The sequence below is a fragment of the Planococcus citri genome, chromosome 4, assembly GCF_950023065.1.
Source record: "Planococcus citri chromosome 4, ihPlaCitr1.1, whole genome shotgun sequence".
Classification (NCBI taxonomy): Eukaryota; Metazoa; Arthropoda; class Insecta; order Hemiptera; family Pseudococcidae; genus Planococcus; species Planococcus citri.
Window position 1 is genome coordinate 1,368,892 of NC_088680.1, and position 23,582 is coordinate 1,392,473.

The 23,582-nt window shown below is 35.1% G+C and overlaps 1 protein-coding gene across 2 annotated transcripts in view; it reads left to right on the forward strand.

Moving 5' to 3' along the window:
- Positions 1-23,582, forward strand: part of LOC135844566 (uncharacterized) — a 35,890-nt gene that overhangs the window by 6,838 nt on the left and 5,470 nt on the right. For both annotated transcript variants that reach the window (XM_065362794.1, XM_065362795.1), the window contains exon 2: positions 15,556-16,597. In XM_065362794.1, coding sequence (XP_065218866.1) covers positions 15,556-16,597 — 1,042 coding nt within the window. The remainder of the gene's footprint in view (positions 1-15,555; positions 16,598-23,582) is intronic.

Genomic DNA, 23,582 nt, shown 5'->3' on the forward strand with positions numbered 1-23,582 from the left:
TCTCGACTGACCGAAATCTTTCTCTTTTTCACTCCTGCCCCCTGCCCCCTGCCCCCTTTGCCTTCGCGTCTTAGGCTATACTACTTATGCCTTTATCAAGCAACGAGCTTTTTCCCACCACCCAGCTCCAGCAGCAACCATTCGCCCATTCTAAAACGAATAACTACGTTGCGGTTGAGTTACATTATTGCTTTTCATCTGCGCTTTTGTTTTCCTTCGTTTTTATAATCGCATTAAAGTGCAATTTCAATTTTACGAGAAAATTCTCTTCTCACTCTCTCTCTGTGTGCTGTGTGCCTATCTATGTGTATATCTTTCCATCTCTCAGGCGGTTTATATACTCGCGTACCACAGCAAAGAGCTGTGAGCTACTCGTTTAACGCTTTACATACAAATACCGGTCTATCTACATAGTACTCGTATAGCTTAACAGAAGAATGCCAAGCCGAAGCTATTATCACCTTCTTTTTTCAACGTATATATTTCTACTACAGAGTATATAACTTTCACCCCTACAACATCTTCCTTATTCTTTGCCAAACACCTACGCGTACAATTTTTTGTTGCCGGAGCGCCGCAACTTTTGCAAAAATTGTGTAACTTACTCCCTCGTGCTGAGCTAGCTAGTTCGATATCAATTCAACCAAAATATCTAGATTGCGATTTCGTTCGACACTTTTCCTGCCTTTTTTTTTTGGAGGGGCCGCGTTTCTTAAATACAAATATATTTTTATGTTGATAGTACGTGAATTTTTTTCATTTTCTCGTCGTCGCTCGTACACTGGCGAGAAATAAAATTGAAAATAATCTTCTTCATCTCGCGGTTATTTCCATTTTCATTTTCGTGTATATTTAAAGCCGCCAGTTCGCGGTTAACATAATAGGCATATGTAAATACGAGTACAGTACGTGGTGTAACTTATTTGATGAAATTTCTTCCTTGGTAAATAAAACAAATTATACTCGTAGTACTGCTTCGAATTCGTATAAGTTTGATTGAGAGACACCCGCATGAAGGCCTTGTAATACTTAATTTGAAAATCATAGTTTTGAAGGAAACGAATTTAGAAGCTGAGGAATGCTGGGATTATTTGTAGTTGAATTGAGAAATTCACGTTGCTACAAAGTAATTTTTTTAAAAGTTTTTCTTCATTTTTTATTTTCTTAATTCGACCAAAATTTAGATTAATTTTTTTTTAACCTATGGAAATATTGGGAAGAGGCGTGACAAAGTGATTCTGTCGTGGGGGGGGGGACTAAGATTTTTCCAAATGTTCACTTTTAGACCTCCCCCCTTTCACCGGTATTTTTCATGCTAATTAGCCAGATTTGGTTCGAACAAAACGATGCTTTTATTACTTGACAAATAATTTGAATTGATCAATTGCAAGGTTGGTACTGAAATCCAAAATCAATAATTTGCAAATTTTGTCGTGCTTTTTTTTAGCCTTTTGACTTTTGAAAATCAAATTCAAAAATAGAACAGAACATTTTTTTGATTTTGGACAAGCGAGACAAAGTCGAAAGCATTAAAAAATTTACAATTTGTGAGGTATGTACATACAAAAAAATTTTTAATGTAAGCTTAAGAAGTTACGACTCCGAAATTGTGTGCTTTTTGGTATCATTCTTGAATTTTTGATGATGCAAAAAGTATGGTTTATATGGCTTTATCATTTTCAATTTTCTAGAAATTATAATAGGTATTTTTAAAAATATAAATGGGCCCAAGTAATGCGAGGAAAATTGCTCTCGAAAACTCACAATTTTTCATTTTTTCAGGACATGACTCTTATATTTTCAAAAACTACCAATTTTGGAAAAAATTTGAAATTTTTTGATATTTTAGAAGAAGTTGGAATTCTCTGGCAGTTTTGTCTGGAATGGATTGGAGACCCTGGGGGGGGGGGGATTTCAAGTAAAACAGCATTATTTTTGATGTGAGAAGTCAATTTTTCTATTCGCTAATTAAGGGCGGAGAAAAGAAAAGGAACGAGGGCGAAAAATATTTAAAATTTATAATTCAAAAAGTAGAACCTCATGGTTTTTGGTAGTTCTTTGGTCTTCCCTGCTCACACAATTTCTTCCCAACTTTTCCAATTTTCTCAATGTTTTCCAACGCTTCAAATTTTTCCCAAAAATGCCCAACTTTTCACCTAAACTTTTCTGTCTGGTGGGGGGGGGGGGGTGAGGACACCTCGACACCGCCTCCTATTCGGCACGCCTTTGACCAAATTTAGTAAAGACCTTTGTTTTGAATTTGAAGTTGCTCATGAGAGATAATTATGGTAATTAAAAGAGGGACATTTTCAACAAAAAAAAATATCTACCTAGGTCATTGCCTCTGAAATCCCAAGATCATTTTTAGGGTTCTACTGAGTGGGCTAAAAAATTACAAATCGCTCATTTTTGGGTAAATTCGAGTTTTAAAATTTTTCTTTTTCTAAATATTTCGTACCTATTAATCTATTCAAAAGATTGAACGATACCATGTTTGTAACTTTTGGAACGCAGTGATGCCAACTTCTTAATCATTATTGCCAGTTTAAAAAAATCGAAAAAAATAGCCAAAAACTTGACATTTTTTTTGGGGGGTCATTCCATGTCAACTCAACCAAAAAAAGGCGATTTTGAAAGTCATGTCTTTCGATTTCGCTCAAATTTTTTTTACAAGATATACCCACCCAGTTAGTAAGAATCCCGCAATTAGTTTGGTTCCAGCCCCCTCAGTGAGCGGGTGGGGGGGCTTCCATTATTTTCACATTGTCTCGAGGTAGGTACTCAACTTCAGCAGCCCATTCCTCCAAAACTATGATACTTTGATCAAAACTAATTTCACAGTTTGAAAGAACATTGCATTTGAAACTTTTTAAGTATTTTGAAATTTTCAAAAGTTGAAAGTTGAACTTTCAAATTGAAAGTTTGAATTTCAAAATGGCGCTGTAAGTGGGAGCTGCCATTTAAAATTTTGAAAATATTTCCCACAAATATGACGTCAGATTTTTGATTGGACCCCATCCACGGCCTCCAACAATTTTTTTGGACTTTTACCTATTGCGGGAGGTTCTGGGGGCCATGGGTGAAATCGATTCAAAAAACTAAGGCAATATTCGTGTTCAGCGATATCGAAAACATACTATTTCACGTGTCACACGAATGTAATCTTTTTTTGAGGGGTCACCCCCTTTGGGGAGGTGCTGGGGGCCGTGGACGAGGTCCAATCAAAAATCTGACGTCATATTCGTGTTCAGCGTCACCAAAAACAGAGAATTCGATATATCACATGCCCCAAATTCTCTTTCGAAAGTTTCGCCCAAAATGGGGGGTGGGGGTTCTCCCCTACCATTGAGAGATCCCCTCTTGAAACTTGAATATTTCAAAAAAGCATCAAAAGGTACATCAATGGAAATTTTTTCAAAATTGTAAATGGTAGCTTCCACTTACAGCGCTATTTTGAAATTTGAACTTTCAATTTTAAAGTTCAACTTTCAACTTTTGAAAATTTCAAAATGCTTAAAAAGTTTTAAATGCAATGCCCTTTCGAACTGTGAAATTAGTTTTGATCAAAGTATCATAGTTTTGAAGGAATGGGCTGCTGAAGTTGAGTACCTCGAGACAATGTGAAAATAATGGAATCCCCCCACCCGGCCCCTGAGGGGGCTGGGACCAAATCAATTGCGGGACTCTTGTTGGTCGGAGCTATCTGACATGCTGCTCGTCGCTGGTTATACTCGTAATTATACAAAAACGCACACACTTCTTTATTTTTCATTTAAAAAAGATCCGATAACAAAATATTGGACTTCCATTCTGTATAAAATATCCTTTGTTCGCGAACTAAGCTCAAATTATCATTTATAATTCCTACAAAGATGTTTAAATAGGTAATTATTGAAACACACAAAAAGTTCTTTGATCTTTTTCTCTGAAAAACACGGCAGATAAAACAAAAAAATTTCAAAGCTTGAGAAACGAAGTTCAATGCCCAAATTCAAAATTAAACTCACCCATTCACTGTCTATGAAAATAAAAAAAGACAGTACCTTTAAATTTTTGAAAAAAATTTCTCCAATGTTCTCAAACATCAGTGAGCTACTACGTTTGCAAAAATAACCCCGAATAAGTTCATGCAACTTGAATATAGATACTCTTTTAGTTGAGATAATCCTTATGCCATGCCAGGTTCGTATTTCGGTTCACGATTGGGCAGTATTGAAAATCTATAAGCGCGAGCCTGTGACTGAAAGTGAATTTTTCAATTTATCGTACAAATAAGTAAGACGAATTCGTTTTTCAAAACGAGAAAATTGAAAGAACGAGAAAATAGCTGAATAATATGGAAAAAGAAATATTTATTAATTTTACGTTTCAGTTGATTCGATATGATGACCCGTTTCAATATGACAATGACGTATTTCCTTCTCGTTCATATACGTGTATGACTGTATGTGTGCGAGAGTGTGGGTGTGTTGCATACAAACACAAGTGTAGGAATTGAAAAAAAATCATAAATGCCTATTACCTGCTCGTAGGTAGTACAGATGCCTATGCCTATCTAAAACTCGACAAAAATACGAACTAAAAAAAAATTAAAGTAGAATTTGTGTAGGTACCTACATATATGTATACCTCGTATACCTGTTGCTTTACACTTTATTAGTGTTCCAAAGATAGGTTTTTTGAAATTGACAGTATACCTACCTATCTATCTGCAATAGAAAAGATATTGCATTCTTTTAAAGTGTTACCTTGACTGTTCATTCGTGAGAAGAAATCTGAACGTAATTTAGTGTGAAAAAAATCACCTCGTGCTTGCAATTTTTCCAAAACAATTTCCCATCGATATTTGTACGTGTCAAACGAGGAAATACCTACATCAATTTATAGAAACAGTCGACGATATCGATGCGAGTATTTTTATTTCCATTTCTTACGCGTACGATGAATTATGTTACAGCAGACATGATACTTACTTGCATACGACTTATTATTCTGTTTTTCTTTCGAACGAGTCAACTTTTATAGCAAAATTCCACGAGTTCAATTTATGAATTTTGAAATAAGGTTAAACTGATTAGGCTGAATGAGTTCTGAGCACAGACGTTTCCTAATTGCAAATTTTTCGTGAAAACGTTAAAGATGCGATTTTGACTTTTTAGTGTGCGTAGCACACTATTGGTTTCGCTTTGAGAAATGAAATTTCATTGTAACTGAATGTTCTCTTAAGCTATCCAACCATTTTTTGTACCTATTGGACACCATTTGAGAATCATTAAGACGGAGGGTATAGATGTATTTTCATTCAATTCGGATCGGTAATTGCTGAGTAATTGCAATTTTAGTTCATTATTTTAATGCATAAATTCCTAAAAAATGGTAAAGGGGACTTATAAACCACCTGCCGCTCATTGTACCCTGCTATACCCCCAGCCATCATCACTTTATAAACAGCTGCGTTGCATTGTACCCTGTTACACCCCCAGTCTGCCAGCTGTGTATTTCAAGTGGGAGTGGCTTGGTGGGGCGTTTCCCTCCAATGTATTTGGTTACCTCTGGCAGTAAAACAAATTGGCAGTTCATTTTATGTGAAACTCTTGTGAAGTATACATCATTCTAGTTTATGGTTTGCTTCTGTTAAGAATAGTGTTACCTATATTGTTCTTGTGTTGATTTAATGGTTGCAGCTTTGCAGTTAAAATAAACAGGTAATTATTACATCATCATTATTGTTTTTATTATTATCATTTTTTTAATTTCTGTTTTTTTAGGCTAGTTCAAATTCCTAATCTGGTGTTATTATTATTTTTTTTTTGAAATTTTTGATTTTTGTTTTTTTTAGACTAGTTTAAGTTGAGTTTCTAATTTGGTGTTTTTTTAATTCAAATCTATTATTTTTTTTTTAATTTCAATTTTTGTTTTTTTCAGACTAGTTCAAATTGAGTTTCTAATCTGGTGCTTTTTTAATTCAAATCTATAATTTTTTTTTTTGAAATTTTAATTTTTGTTTTTTTCAGGCTAGTTTAAATTGAGTTTCTAATCTAATCTGGTGTTATTATTTATTTATTTTTTTTTAAATTTTTGTTTTTGTTTTTTTTTTTAGACTAGTTCAAATTGAGTTTCTAATCTGGTGCTTTTTTTTAATACATAGGGACAAATGAAGCCAACAAGTAGTGGCATACCTAATTGAAGCTAATAAGTAGTGGCAATGTGGAGGCAAAATTAAAGTCAATACATAGGGACAAATGAAGCCAACAAGTAGTGGCATACCTAATTGAAGCCAATAAGTAGTGGCAATGTTGAGGCAAAATTAAAGTCAATACATAGGGACAAATGAAGCCAACAAGTAGTGGCAATGTGGAGGCAAAATTAAAGTCAATACATAGGGACAAATGAAGCCAACAAGTAGTGGCATACCTAATTGAAACCAATAAGTAGTGGCAGGTCAAGCCTATATATGGAGGCCAAATTAATGTCAATATATAGGGACACTTTTTATTTTCATTTTATTTGTTTTTTATTATTTTTTTAAGTTGATTACTAAATTTTTTTTTCTTTAAAAATTGTCCAAAAATCTTATTTCTGTTTTTTGCTAAAATTTTATTCTTGCATTGAAGAATGAACATGAAATTATTGTTCCTAGTACTAGCTTCTTTGCTAATATATTTTACTAAATTTTTGTTTGTGTTTAGAATGCAAAGGTTGTTTTTTTCTGTTTATAATTTTTGTTTTTCATATTTTATTCAGTTTTCACAAATAACATATGTATTTACTTTTGTTTACGTTTAGCATTAAATAATTATTCTGATTTTTGTTTTCACATCTTATTCAGTATTTACAAGTACCTATATGATTATTTTTTGTAAACTATCAGTTAAAACTGTACAACTGTATACAGCTACGCACACTTTGCAGCTAAGCTGTGCTTAGCTGTCTAGTTTGGAAATGGTTTTTGGGAATTTGGGGCCTAGTAGTGCCAAATGAAATTTTTGTAAAAAACAAAATGAAGGAAATCATTCAAGGAGCAAATTTTATTTCATGATTTTTCTTGTAGGAACAATATTCAAGAAGGTAGCGGGTAGGGGAGTTTTCAATGTGTGTGTGCGTGTGTGTGTGGAGGGGGGGGTACTCTCGAGAAAATTTACTTGTTTCAATGTGAAAAGTAGATAATAATCAGTCATAAAATTGGGCTACACGTCTAAATTGACCGTATTTTTTACAATTAAAATAGCCAAAAAATTCCGATTCGTGAGTTTGCAAGCTCTTGTTTGGGGGGGGGGGGGTCAAATCAAGAAACCAGTAACACCAATTGATTCGTTGCTTGACGTACCTGTAGGTATATGGGTATTTTGCCTTCTAATATGTGATTAGATAATCTGTAGGTCATGTCGGATCTGTATGGATGGATGTTGAAAGTAGTGAGAGTGGGAAAAAAGATTGCTTCAGATGTTTAGGTAGGAACCTACCTAAACCAGGGCAATTATGTACATATTTTTGATTAGAATAGAACGGTCGTTTTCGCGTTCGCTTATTCGAGTAGATTTTCACAAGTATTGTAATGTTTTCAATGTAATATTTCGATGAGATTATAATGGGTTAATTTGAATTGAATTTTCGAGTTATTTATTTCGCGAATTATGAATTCTGAATTTATTTATTCAAGTATGAGTGATAAAATGGAGTAAATTGTGGTAGAGTCTGGTGTGCCAGCCCAGAGATGACTTGTTCATCTTCTGTGGCATAATGGTGTGAATTTCTCTTCCTCAATAAGAGTTTGGGTCTTTTTTTTTTTTTTTTTTTTTTACAATATAGTCAAGGTAAATGACTAGTGTCTCAAATATTTTTATTATAATTATAGGTCAAGGTAAAGATCTCTGAATAAATAATTAATATTTGGGCCGGGCAGCGCTAGTGTTGCAGTTGGACTTAGAATCTGATGAGGACGAAAACGTGATATTTGATATTTGACATAAATAAAGTTTGAAGTTTTTCAAAATGATTTGTATTGAAGAAACTTTTGTGTGGATCGATGTGTTCAAATGGACAAAAACAATTAACAAACACACTCAAATTCAACTGAAATTGTATATCAACACATTCTCTATCACATTTTCGTCCTGATAAAAATCAAAGTCCACTGGTGCGACACTAGCGATTGCAGCAGATGCCAGGTGTATGAACTCATCCAATTAGAATTTTATAATCAAAGTGATCTATGAATTGATCGAATGGTTTAGAATATTTAATAATTAGTGCTTCTAGTTGTATCAATTAGAATTTTGTAACCCTCAAAATGGGATATACTCGTATTCCCAAACCTTTTACTTTTTCGATTAGATAGGTTGATACCTATCTCTGTAAATATTCCCAGATTTTTGAATATGAGAAACGAGTTCTGTTTGATATTAATATTATGTGGTTAGGCAGGTTCCTTTTTCAATTCCTATAACAATCCTACTTCCCTGAAACAGGGATGGAAGAGCTGGGAGCGAGCCGGAGCCAGAGTCTGAAAGCTCCTTATTTTACTCAAGAGAGCCATCATCATAAGGAGTCTTTAACCTGGAAAGAGCCAGAGCCGAGTGGGAGCCCACAAAATTTTTCAGGCTCTTTGGCTCCCTAAAAGTAGAGAAAAAAAGTTTAAAAATGCGCACAATTTTATCAAAAATTCAACTTTCAACTCACAGTTGTGAAGAAAATAAAGAATTTCCAAGTTTGTTTCCTCATTGAGAAATGAAATGAAAATAAATGCAGTGTATTTTCATTTTTTTCATCGTTTTTCACGAATTTTGAACTCTAATTTAAAGAGCCAAGAGCCAGAGCTGGAGCTGGAGTGGGAGCTGAGAAATTGGAAGAGGGAGCCGAGAGTCAAAGAGCGGAGTCGGAAAGAATTGAGGAGCGAGCAAGGAGCCAAAGAGCTCATGTAAAGAAAAAATGCCAAGAGCCAAGAGCGAGCCAGAGCTGAAACTTGCGGGGAGCTGAGCCAGAGCCAAGAGCGGGAGCCCTGAATTCAAGGCTCTTCCATCCCTGCCCTGAAATTCCCATGTGTTTCCTATTTGTGTTACCTATCCGATTCCTACACGTCAAATCTCATTAAAAATCCCCTTCTGTAATAAATTCCCACAATTAAAACCTATACTACATGGTCAAGATGTGATATATGATGTACATATTATACTTACCTACATATAAATATTTACCTATTTCCAAGCAATTTTATAAAATCGTGTATAAACTCTGTATTCCTATACTTATGTGACCCATTCTGACAAAATCAACAATTTTGACGAAAAAAGGTGTTCAAAATAATGACGTTTAATTTTAAGAGTTGAAAGATCAGATTTTTGAAAAAAAAAACATTTTTTGAAATTTTGTTGAATTTGGTGGATTTTATTAGAGTGGATCACATATAATATATGTACAGTCCACATGTTATCACTATTTTCATGGTCCTCTACAAACTGGATAAAATCAGTAGCAATGTCTGAACCTGCTGAAATAACCAGCAATCATCCCAATGACAACGGCGATGACACCTTTCTCGACGATGATGACATTGATGACATTTTAACTCATGATGATGGTACAACTAGCTCTTCGACTTCAACAATTACAAATAATCGAAACATATTGAACAAACATCTTATTCAGTGATCTTCAAAAGCTTGACATTGATTCTGTATTTGGTAATACCAATTCCAGAAATCATCTATGTGGAACTGCACGACATACATGACTTACAAATAACATTGAAAGTATATTTGGTCTCACTTCGATGTATTACATCAAAGCATTAGGCTACAGACATGACACAAGCATTGAGCCTCTGCGTGAGCGTTTTCAAATTTTAATAGCTCGTTTGACGCTCTCCCTGATGCTCAAATATCAAAATGATTTGATATTTCTGAGTGTTGAGCTTGAGCATCAGCGCTCAGAAATATTCTCGTCAAAACCGTCTAACATTAAGATTACATTTTTAAAATTTTCGCTAACACTCGTGCTCACACTCAACGCTCATTTCGTGTCTGCCAGCCTTAGAAAGGCATTAATTTTAAAATAAGAAAAAAACACGATTATCTTCAAGACTTGAAATTACCAAAACTCAACATACCCGAATTCAACGGCAATACCTACCCAGTAAAGATTGGTTAAACTTAAGAAACGTATACGTAAAGAACATCCATAATAATACCAATTCGTCATTTCAAAGCGATTTTGAGAGAAAAAAAAAATAGGAAACACTTTTTACAAGAATAAATAAGGGCCACCTGAAAAGTACGAGTAACTGTTCTCAAATTTCATTGTGCATTTTGTACGTGTGTGATGGAGGGACTCGACAAACTTTGATAAACTAAGTGAAACTTTGAAAAATTTCCAACAAAAGTCCCTCAAAGGTTGCTGAAACAAAATCACGAGGCAGTGATTATTGAGGCATTTTAGATAAACTCTATAAACAAAATTGAATTATCGGGTATTATCTGAGCTCTTTATTGTTTTATCGAGAAGCAAAATTTACATATGCACTTATTATTTAATTAATAAAGTATTCTATTCCATTATACGCTTCATTTCACACTACGTTGTTACAAATGTTTTTATTTTGCACACTAATTGAATTTTAATAATACGTTTTTGATTCGTTTGAGTTGCAATGATTATGTACGTAGATCAACAGGTACCTAGTTCAGTATGTAGGTATTCAGTATTCAAGCAGATAGGTAGGTAGGGTACACACTACATTAATATTTACGCATTGTGCAGCTATACAGTCTTATTCGACTACGTTTTATAATACACAGTGCACCGCATACCATCGACCATGCTTCAAGCTGAAGCCTGCCTTCGCTCGAAAGTCGAATACGAGGTTATTAATCGCTCCATTAGTTGAAAAAGCGATTAGTACGTAAACGTAAAACGTATTGACGTTTTAGGAAACGACGCGACGAGTTCGACATATTTTAGCGAATTGCTGAAACGCTACGCTTTCGTCACTTTAGTTGTAGGTACATGAAATATTATGGCGAAAGCTACCCAATACTTTTACTCCAGCATCCAACAACTGCCTAACACAATTTATACCTTCCCTATTTGCAAAATCATCCACTATCATCCTACTTCTCCTCCCTCCCCCTTTGCTCAAACCCCTAATTGCGCCCCATATGCTGATTAAAAGAGTGAAATTTTCGTCGACTTTATAATCGTATGCTCGTAAGTCGTACGAAAGGTAAGATTGACATCCTACGTGTACTTCTACTTATGTGTACATAACTTGGCAACTTTGTCGTCTCGTTTGTTATATCGAAAAGCTGAAGTCGGTCTGATTAAGACTTTCAACGTAGCAAAAGTGGTCTATCAATTTTCCCGAATCATTCGCCATGTTTACAGTGCAGCTTATACCTACTTACTCGAGGGAGTCGACGGTTATCATTTTATTGCAAACTTTACTATACGTTTACTCTTTACTTACTTACTCGTAGTACATACAATCTGGGCGATGTGCATCGAAAATTGAAAAATAATAGCCGTAGCTTTCGGGCTTTCATCGTCGGTTTATCAAAGTTACGCGTTATAGGTAGGTATATACAGGTAGCTACTAAGTATCAACGATAACTCGCTATAAGTGTAGATTTAATTTCCAAGCATTCTGCACTGTGTATACTGTGTATTTGTAAAGGTTATACAATTTACTTTATCAGAAGGAGCCACCCGCTTTCAATGTCTATAATACCGAGTAGGTACCTACGAAGTAAAGGTCTTATAGTTACCTACCCGTATTTCTCTCCTCTCGTCTATTCACCCATCCTGTGCTTGTAAACGAGTAATATTCCTATACTTTCGTCAACTTCGTCAAAGCAATTTCTTGCGTCTTGGAAAGCTTTATATTTTATACGTATACGTTTGTGACATCTATTCTGTTGGGGTTTCCCCAACTATTTACACAGGTTACCGCGTCTCCACTCGTATCATAAGTGCATAAACCTATACACAATTCGTCGACGACGTTGAAAAACGATTAACAAATACCAAGCATTTCGTACATATTCGGTTGAAAATACGTATAATTTAGCGAACAGAAAAATAAATTTTATTCTTATTGAAAAAATTAGTGAAAAGCCACAGTCGCTCGGGTATGAGATTATTTCAGAGAATATTTGTCATCGATACACAGAGACGAGATTGCGAAGAATTTGATTAAGTAAAAATATTTAAAATATATACCAAGGTAGGTAGTCTAATTTTTTTGAATATGGAAACGAAAAATATGCGGAAGTAATCCATTTTTTTTTCAAGAAAGCGAATTCGATATTTTTAAAATTATTTTTACAAATGCAAATTCAATATCACTCGTCAAAATCCATTAATCACCTTACATCATGATTTATCCTATCTTCGAGGAATGTTGGCGACCAACCGGAGTGTTAGAGGGTATACCTCTGAAAAGCAAGCTGATATTCGTATTCAGTACTCCAGAAAATCTCATAAACCATATGTCACACGATTTTTTCGAATTTTTAGGAAATTCGGGAGACCAATGGGTGCATATGGAGAGGTTTAATCAGAAAAACGAGTTGAAATTCGTATTCAGCGCATTAAAAAATGTATGAAACGATATGTCACACGATATTTTACATTTTTAAAACATTTTGAACAACATGTTTGGAGGCATATGCCCCTTTAATGATTTTGAAAAATTCGTCGTTGCAAATATGTAGGTAGGTATTACAATTAGGTATCATAAGAATGCACGTTTTCTGGATTGTTTTCAAATTTATAAATTAGATAATTGCTTAAAAATTTGGCAAGCTTTTGAAAATTGAGCTTTCAAAAAAGCTCAACTTATGAGATTTTTTTGCAAATATTTTTGATACTACTGCCAATTACCTACCTTCAAACTGCCGCAAAAAGATTTGCTCCCAGCTGCAGCAATCTCGAGCAATGTGACTTCAAATATTTGGGTATAAGTACTAAAACGAGAAATTTCAACTGCTTGCCGAAATAGAATAAACTCCACCCTACTGGGGGGAGGGGGAGAGATTTTAATGAAAAGAATTTGCAAAAAAATTTGAACAATTATTGGAGAACCATGAACCATGACCCTCCTATCAAGTTGAATATTGTCGGCCCCTGCAAATCTGGTGTTCTGTTTCGACATCATTCGCGTTAATAAAATTGCATAACCAGTTTGCCGTAAAAACGTTCGACTAATTTTGTTATTACAGATCGATTTTAACTCGTAACAGATTATCTTGAGGATAAATATCGATATGTAGCTTTGTTTTAGAGGTCGCAGATTACGAATTTTCGACTTGAAAAATTATTCGATTCAGCGTTGACCGGTTCGAAAAATTTTCTGTCAATTGGGATAGAAAATTTTTTGAAATGGACGAAGTGAAATCGAAAACCAAGCAATAATACTCCACTAGTAAACATTTTAGGTGTTGAATTGCAGTTTTCGAGTTTCGGATGAATTTTTAAAATAATACAAGCTTGGGCCAAAAATAGTGAAAATAAAATGTTTTGTCAAATTAACCTAAAAAGCTGATATTTGGTATGCAGCTTATTTTTAACAACTCAAATCAATTGGAAACGATTTCAAACATTTTTGAGTAATTCTGGCGCTTCCAGGAAATTTTTAAAAATTGCCACCAAGTGTTTTCCAATGAATTTGGAAAGCTGAAACTTACTTTACATTGTAATTTCAGCATTTTGAGTCGATTCGAACTGATTTTAAGCGTTTCTAGAGGCTGCAGAAACGTTTTGAAAATTCCAGTATCTGAAAAAACAGCCTTATACTATCCGGCCAATTCAACTTTAGCACGTTTGATAAAAGCGATTGTTCCTTGTTGTAGCCCTGTGACCCATACTCTCAATCCATATTACACAGAATTTTTGCAAAATCGGTTTTTGGCAGTTCGTAACCAGATATTTCACCAGGAAATTTCCAACTGACAAAGGAACCTCTTGAGGTGTCCGCCTCCAATTTGAACGGGACCGCGATTTTTGGAAAGAGCATGTTCTAAAACCTCCAAATCCAAATTTTCAGCTGCCTAAGTTCATTTTTCGATTTTTGGCGAATTTTTGAAAATCCAAAATTGACTATTTTGGTGATTTATGCTTTTTTGAAAAAGTACGTACTTGATCAGTAAAAATGTTCAAAATAAGTCCTAAAACTGATGATACCACCCCTCCAATCAAAATTTCGCCATTTCCAGCCATTCTGGAGCCTCCAGTACGATTTTTAAATTTCTCCAGAATTTTGAATTTGCTCCAGAAGGCGTGAATATGAAGTTGGGCAGCTAAAAATCGAGTTGTGTGTTATACTCGAACTGTTCAACAAATTTATTCACATTTGAGCCGATTCTGGAGTGGACACCTCAAGAGTGGTTTTTTGACCAGCTTTTTTTCAAAATAAAAATATTCAAAAATTAAAGGGAGGGCCAAGAAAGGCTGGAGATTGCGAAATTCGCTCTCGTGTGGTTAATTAATGACAAAATACATATAGCGACTCGCGCAAATTTCAAAAATTTTCTCACAAACGAGAAATTTTTGATTTTTGGATATTTTTATTTTGAAAAAAAAGGTGGTCAAAAATCACTCTTGAGGTGTCCCCTCCAGAATCGGCTCAAATGTGAATAAATTCATTAAACAGTTCGAGCATAACACACAGCTCGATTTTTAGCAGCCCAACTTCATATTCACGCCTTCTGGAGCAAATTCAAAATTCTGGAGAAATTTAAAAATCGTACTGGAGGCTCCAGAATGGCTAGAAATGGCGAAATTTTGATTGGAGGGGCGGTATCATCCGTTTTAGGACTTATTTTGAACATTTTTACTGGTCAAGTACGTACTTTTTAAAAAAAAAGCATAAATCACCAAAATAGTCAATTTTGGATTTTCAAAAATTCGCCAAAAATCGAAAAATGAACTTGGGCTGCTGAAAATTTGGATTTGGGGGTTTTAGAACATGCTCTTTCCAAAAATCGTGGTCCCGTTCAAATCAGAGGCGGACACCTCAAGAAGTTCCCTTGTGAGAATTGATCAAATTTATCAAACCTGTACTTACCTACTATTTGACGAAATGCTCTGAAATTGAATTTTCCATATTTTTAGTAGACTTGAGATGTGTTTAAAAGCCTTTAATTTGGACGCTTTTTTGGCACTTTTTAAAAATGTGGAATTTTCATAATGTAGCTAGAGCCTCTAGAACAGCTTGAAATCACTTTCAAACCGACTCAGCATGTTGAAATTGCAATATAAAGTAAATTTTAGCATTGCAGCTTCATTGAACAAAATTTTTATGAAAATCGAAATTTTCAAAAATGTTCTAGAGATTCAATTGCTGCTCAAAAAAGTTTTCAATCAACTCGGGTGGTCTCAAAAATAGCGTCCATACCGAATTTTAGCTTTCTTGGTCAATTTACAGCAGGCATCATTTTGAATTTCCCCATGTTTAGCACAAAGATCCCCAAAAATTCACCAAAATTCTCTTCAGGGTGAAGGGGTGATTAACACTATTTAAAGCTCGATATACTAATAAAAATTCCCCATTTCGTGTTTCAGGTGACCACCAACTGGATAGTATTAAGCGACGAAGTCCCCAGAAACGCGTACAACGATGAATACTACGACGTAGCCCGGCTAGCCAAGCGCTATTTAGGCGCCTTGGCTAAAAACAAACAACTGCCAACCAGTCTTAGCGTACAAGAGCGAAGTCTACCACCGATGGTATCCCCATACGCGCAAAAAGCGTACTCTTACCCGGGTCCGGACGAACCAGAGATCGTGGAAAGTAAAAGGTACTTAGGATCGCTGGCCAGAAGCGGCGATCTGAATTTCAGCAAACCCCAACAGAAGAAAAACACCGGCGAGCTGGAAAGCGAAGAGCCAGCCGACGAGTACATACAAAACAAAGGTTACACGGACGAGTTACCCAATTTCATGATCATGAAGTTGGAATTAATAGACAGTTTGAAGCCGGTCATACTCGAGTACATCGAACAACAGAAAAAAGAATACGATCCGAAAAAGGTGAACTTATTTTTAGAGAATTTAGCCAACGCGGTGTTCGACCGAAACGAAGAGTTCTCGTTGGAGAACATCAAAACTCTGGTGAAATCCGACTACTTCCAGCCGGAAGAAAACGAAGACATGGCTTCGGCTGCGGCCGCGGCCGCCGTCGCAGCGGCTAAAAAAGAACTGCAAAAACGAAATATTCAATCTTTGGTGCGAGACTTCAACGTATCATTCGGCGGATCGCATCGAAGAGCGTCGCGAAATTTCCGCGATTCGCAAATCGATTTCATTAAACGAAATTTAGAATCTGTGATCAAGAATAAAATGTACAAACGGTACGTGGGCGCGATGGCCAAAAACGACGCTTTCCCGCACCAGCAGCCTGGCAAACGATATTATAACGGATTCGGTTCCGATTTGGAAGAATACCTGAAAACGTTGCAGGCCAAAAGACATACGATGTACGATATCAACGAACCCGATTTAACCGTCGAATATCCTTCGCAAGCTGCCGAACAGAACGACTATACCGATTATGCCGAACAAATGGGTCAAGATGCAGCCATACCGATCGGAAAACGTTATATAGGTAGGTACCTACTAATGCCGATGTACGATTTTCATTGCTTACATTTCGCATTCGCATTCATCCCATAGGAGGGGGCTGACGAAGGTTGCAAGGTTCTGTTGTGGAAATGTTTCCCTCGATTCCCTTACTATGTTTCCCAAAATTGCCCACCTCCCCCCCCCAGCTTCCTTTTTTATTTTTGGAAAATCGATCAAAATCATTTGACATTAACGTCGTCAAAACCCAGGCAAAGCAAGACCAAAATAATTCAAGAAATCAAGGGGGAAAAATGCACCATTGACTTTGCCTCTGTTTTTTAAAATACCGACGTTTTTCAGCCACCAATTCTAATCAAAATTGTAATCAAATGGTGAGAAGACGATATGAGGGGATCATTTGAATTCTTATTCCCCTAACAAAAAAAATTTTTTGAGATGAAATACTCACAAAGGAACCTCTTGAGGTGTCACACTCCGATTTGAACGGGACCACGATCTTTGGAAAGAGCATAGTCTACGAGTAAAACCTCTAAAACCAAATTTTCAGCTGCCCAAGTTCATTTTTCGATTTTTGGCGAATTTTTGAAAATTCAAAATTGACTGTTTTTGGCGATTTATGTTTTTTTTTAAAAGTACAAACTTGATCGGTAAAAATGGTCAAAATAAGTCCCAAAACAAATATTAATTACCCAAATCCGAATTTTACAATTTCCAGCCATTCTGGAGCCTCCAGCGCGATTTTCAATTTCTCCAGAATTTTGAATTCGTTCCAGAAGGCGTGAATATGAAGTTGGGCAGCTAAAAACCGAGCTGTGTATTATACTCGACCTGTTTAACGAGTTTATCCACATTTGAGCCAATTTTGATAGATTAACACCTCAAAAGTGGTTTTTGACCCGTTTTTTTCAAAATCAAAAAATCAAAAGTTTTTTGGTTAAAATTGAACTAAAAGCTCCAAAAATGGTCCAAAAAGCGAAATTCGGTTGGGGGGGGGTTATTCTTGACTCGATACAGCGATTCGCAAAAATTTCAAAAATTTCCTCACAAACAGTAAACTTTTTATTTTTTGGATATTTTAATATTATGGAAAAAGCTGGTAAAAAAAACCACTCTTGAGGTGTCACTCCCAAAATCAGCTCAAATGTGGATAAGCTCATTAGGTCGAGTATACTACACAACTCGATTTTTAGCTGCCCAAATTCATATTCACGCCTTCTGGAGCAAGTTCAAAATTCTGCAGAAATTGAAAAATCTCGCTTGAGGCTCCAGAACGGCTGGAAATAGTGAAATTTGGATTTGGGGGGTTAGTTTTGGACAAAATATAGTGATTCGCGCGAATTTCAAACATTTCCACGCAAACGAGAAACTTTTGTTTTTTTTGGATTTTTCAATTTTGAAAACAGCTGGTCAAAAACCCACTTTTGAGGTGTCACTCTCAAAATCGGCTCGGATGTGGATAAACTCGTCAAAAAAATGAGAGAAAAAATTAAGGACTTTCATGTAAGGAGCAGTAATTTTTTCAACTTTAGCAAAAAAAGATGAATTTTTTTCAGTTTTGTCAAAGGGGAGGAATCTTTGAAAATTTAAGCCAAGAAGCAAGATTTTTCGGCAAAAACGCAGGATTTTTGGAAATCGTAAAAATGAAGGCGAAAAAGTAAGATTCAAGATCTTTGAAAAAAAAAACTTCTCCGCAACTTTGGGAAAATAAGCATAAATTTTTGAAAATGTTGACCTAAAAGAGGACCTTTTTTTTCAATTTTGACCAGAAAGTAGTACTTTTTTTGCAGGACGTTCAACTAGGTAATTCAAGTCAACTTTCAGGACTTTTGGCAAGAAGCAAGAAAGCAAAAAAATAAATGTGTAACTTTTAGGAAAAAGTTGTCTGAAAAACGTTAATTTTTTCTCGTTTTTGTGAAAAAGCAATTCAACGAGTTTTACAAAAAATCAGGATTTTTTTGTAGATTTTGACCACAAAACAGGATTTTACCGCTGGAAATATACCTAAGCAAAGTTTTAGAATTTTTGGTAGCTTTGAAAAAACAAAACTTTCTTGCAAGGAAGCAGTTTTTTAAAGTTTTGAAATTTCATTAATTTTGGCAGAAATTTGATCTGACATGAAAACAAGACTTTTTGACAATTATTCAAGTAAAGAAACAGAAATTTTTCAATTTCACCAACAATTAGGAGTCGATTTTGTTGGGAGGGGGGGAGGGATTGAAGTAAAATCTCAGGGCTTTTAGCAAAAAAGCAGCCCTTTTGACAATTTTGGAAATATAATTTATTTCCAAAAATTTCCTGTGGGACTTCCAAGAAATTTTGGCTGGAAATCACTTTTTTTTCAAGACTTTTTGGCCTTTTCCCCAAAAAATTGGAACTTCTTGGCGACTTTGTTGAAAATGCAGGAACTTTTTTTTTCAAAAAATTAAAAAAAAATTGGTCCGGCATATGACAATAGGAGTAACTGCACCCCCCCCCCCGCCGATCCTCCGGGAAAACTTTTTTCTTAAAGGGGACATCCTAAGGAACATTTTAGAGCAAACTTGCCCAAAAAAAAGTTGGCCTTACTTACAAAATGGCGGTCATTTTGATTGACAGGTTGGCCGAAATCGCAGATTTTGCGTTTCAACATAGGACTTGCACGAAATTTTTCAAACTTTACAAAGGTAGATCAAAAGATCATGCAGAAATTTATCACCTGTCAAAGATTCAAGTGCTAAAGTGCGTTTTTCGATTTTTGGTGAATTTTTGAAAATCCAATTTAGGCTAATAATGAGGGAAAAAAATCAAAATTTTACCAAATTGACCGAGAAAGCTGAAATTTAGGATATACCCTATTATCGACATGCCAAATCGATTGGAAACCGTTTCAACCCGTTTTGAGCAGTTCTGGAGCCTCCAGCAGATTTTTGAAACTCGAAATTCCCACAAAATTCCATCAAATTGGAGTTGTATAAAGCTGAAATTTATTCTAAAAACTTATTTCAATACGCTACGAAGTACTGTAGGTGGATTTAAAAGTGGTTTTGGAGCCTCCAGCGAGTTTGTGAAAATTCCTGAAGCCTCTAGCAGATTTTTGAAATTTTAAATTTTCACAAAATTTCATCAAATGGAGATGGAAAGCTGAAATTTACTCAACACTCCAATTTTAACACCCTCTGAAGACGACTTCAGGCGGGTTCAAGTCATTTTAGAGCCTCCAGCGACATTTTTGAAAATTACTGGAGCCTCCAGTAGATTTTTGAAATTTCAAATTTTCACAAAATTTCATCAAACTGAGATGGAGAGTCGAAATTCATTCTGCAAACTAATTTCAATACGCTACGAAGTTGACTGCTGGTGGATTTCAAGTCGTTTTGGAGCCTCCAGCGACTTTTCGAAAGGTTGTATGGCGTTTTTTTTGAAAAATTGAAATTTCCTAAAAGTAGCTGGAAGCTTCAAAACCATCTGAAACCACTATGTAGCCTGCGAAGTAAATTTCAGCTTGCCATCTCCATTTGATAAATTAATGTTGCGGGAATTTCAAGTATCAAAAATCTACTGGAGGCTCCAGTAATTTTTAAAAAAGTCGCTGGAAACTCTAAAATGACTTGAACACACCTGAAGTCGTCTTCAGAGGGTGTTAAAATCAGTTTGCACAATGAATTTCGACTCTCCATCTCCATTTGATGAAATGTTATGAAAATTTAAAGTTTCAAAAATCTACTGGAGGCTCCAGTAATTTTCAAAAATGTTGCTGGAGGCTCTAAAATGAATTGAACACACCTGAAGTCGTCTTCAGAGGGTGTTAAAATTAGTTTGCAGAATGAGTATCGACTCTCCATCTGATGAAATTTTGGGGAAATTTCAAGTTTCAAAAATCTACTGGAGGCTCCAGTAATTTTCAAAAATGTCGCTGGAGGCTCTAACATGACTTGAACCCACCTGAACCGTAAAAATTAGCCAATATACCTAGCTGGAAATGGTTGGTTAACGTCAAATAAAAATGAATATCTTCAGTCTTTGCACCCTTTACGGAACATTTAATACAAATTTAGCACTACACCAACACCTTGAACCTTCCAAGCCCCTCCTACGAAAGAACCTCGCAAGTTGGTTGACCAAAAATAATTAATGAGATGCTGCAAATAGCGAAGCAAAGGTACCCAGTGTCTAATTGATTCTAATTCCCACACACATTAATTTACATTTTTCTCTTTCTCGGTTCAGTTGGTGAGGTTTGTAACCTTTAACGTGCATAATCGAATGCAATAAATATTACCGACCTCATCGACCGCAAAAATTACGATGGTGTGTTAGAATCAATCTGGCACTCGACGTACCTATGTAAATTTACACCGTGGGAGCCACTTTTTACTCTCGTTTTTGAGATGCGATGTGTGTTCCATTGAAATTGAGAAAAATGAAAGGTCTATAATTTAAATTAAAAAGATATATACTGATTAGGTATAATTAGTAACATATCGATTTTTAGAGAGTTTTTCTTATACTATCTAAACAAAGAAAGTCTTATTCCATTATTCCTTCGTCGGAGCACATCGACTCTCAAAATAAAGAGAACAGTCAAAAGTGGATGGCATCGAATAAAACTCGGTACACGTTCAAAGAAATTAATCTGCGGAGCAGTTTTTCATTACCGAGCTTTGCTATTGTACTGTAATAATTATTTTTAGCCCTCCAAACCACATAACTAGCTCACTAAACACCCTCGCCGTTAACCTTTCCACTGTCACATTCTCCAGCTCTTTGGAGGTACTTCCTCCTTCGTTCGCTATATTTATTCACCTATTCTCATTCTAAGGCACCTACTTGATAATAAAAATATCCCAACCTACGCTATACCATACAACTTATACGTAGAATGTGCTTACGAGTATATTCATCAAGTTTCAATACCTTTGAAATAGAGTATAAAACTTGTTAAAAGTTCGATTTAAAGTTTTTCCTGCACTTGTGTATTACTTATATGCGAAAAAACCACAACCTTTCGAACATATGCAAATAATTCAATTTAATTTCCAACGTATAATCCACGCCATCCCATACAAAACATCTCAGCTTTTTTTTTGCGAACTCGTGGAATTTAATTTTTAGAAGTATTTCTTTCGAGTTTATCTTACGTTAGGCCCACTCGTTTGAAAAAAATAATCGAAACATACCTACCCAAAATACCTACCCATCCAGCTCACCTTTTTGCTTAACCAGTCATTTATCTGTTTTTAGACAAAAAAATTACTCGAAAATTTTATCCAACGCTCGCTATGAATATTCATGTGAAAAATTTCTCATTTGAAAAACCTATTAGAAACTCGATTTTTTCACCTTTCAACAGGACGTTTTCTTTCTCAAGTACATACGAGATCACTAACGTAAAGTGTAATACTCTTCACATTGTGTTAATGTGAAATTTAATTGTAATTTCCTATTAAACGAAACGCTTTTTCTGGTTAGAGCAGGAATTAACATGTCTCGAATTCCTCTTCGTACCTATAAAAATTGCGAAATAGGCGTAGAAAAAATTTCAACTTACAAGGTAAGCCAATCGAGAATTAGAGCTGGAGAATGTGACTGTTTTTACTCGTATTATTATTTTTTTTCTCGTTTACTTGGAAATTGAAAATTTGCATGTCAGTGCCATGTCACTTGGCTGGCATTTTTTATTAGACAAATATACAAAGGCGTTGTTATTTTGTTTTTTGCGATGTGTAAGCGAAAAGTTTAACGAGGTGCAGCATGATTTTTCTTGACGCTTAAAGTATAATAAATGCGTATTTAGTTAGCCATTTTAAGTTATGTACCTCGTTTGAAGAAGTATTTTTTTTTTTAATTTTGAAAGAGTAGCAATAGACCTACCTATATTTAGTGTTTATCTATTAGTTTCTCAGTAGATTTTTCAATTAAGTAGTACCTATTCTAATTTTGGCAATTTTACGATGAAATGGATCCTCATATGAATCACACAGCTCACTTGAAATGCCATCGAAACATTAACATGTAGTTTTAGTTAGGTACCTACCTAATCGTGCACAGATATTAGGTACCTATTCATTTTTATATCAAAAGAATTGCTTATTCTACAACACGACCAAGGGACGATTCATAAAATCAAGTTCAACAAATCAAAGTCAAAGACGAAAAAAAAACAAAAAAATAGAATAAAAAACAGACAAACGAAGAAAATTTAATTTAGTCGCTGAAATGTCATAACCCGTAAAATAATTCCAATCTGTAAAAAGCAGATTTCTCCAAAAGAGTAGGGCAAGGTAGGTATATTTTTATATCTGAAACTGAGTGAGTGGGCTTAATCAAGCGTTGTTACTCGTAAAAATTTTCACAAATTGACTTTGTTTATAGTCCTTTTCTGCTGTAGGTATCCACTTACTTTAACAAACGACTTTCTTAATCTTTTTTTAAACCTTTATCTTGATTATATACCGACGAGATAAGCAGTGTAGAGGTAAGGGGAAACAGAGATAGATGAATAAAAAATTGTGTAACGGAGCAACATTGACTCGCACAGCTTTTCTTTTTCCGATATCCGTTGTGAAATTATTTTCTCTTTTGTTAAGTAGGTATAGTAGGTAGCTGTTTCTTATTACTGTAGAGTGAGGCTTTTGAGTTTTTCGTAGCAGTTAAGTACCTATTAAAGTAGTACCCTACCTACCTATCTTTTTTAAACTTATTTTTTAAATTAAATACCAGCAGTTTTGAAGTTTTCTTTAGCTACGAGTGTTAATATTGCTGTAGTTGTTGTTGATTAAAATTTTGTATATAACTACCTATTGCTTAGTTTATAGATCATTGACAAGATTTTTTTTGGAGCGTAGGATTGTGGTGAACTAGTACAGGCATTTTAAGTGAATAGAATCTGTCTTGGGTAGCTTTTATTTTTACTTTCGTGAAAACATATTTTGCTTCCATCCTCTCAAGTTGTTGGTTTTTATGAAGAAAAAAATTCCTAGTAAGTTTAGTTTTATTCAACTTAACATTAAAGCATTACTTCGAAGTCC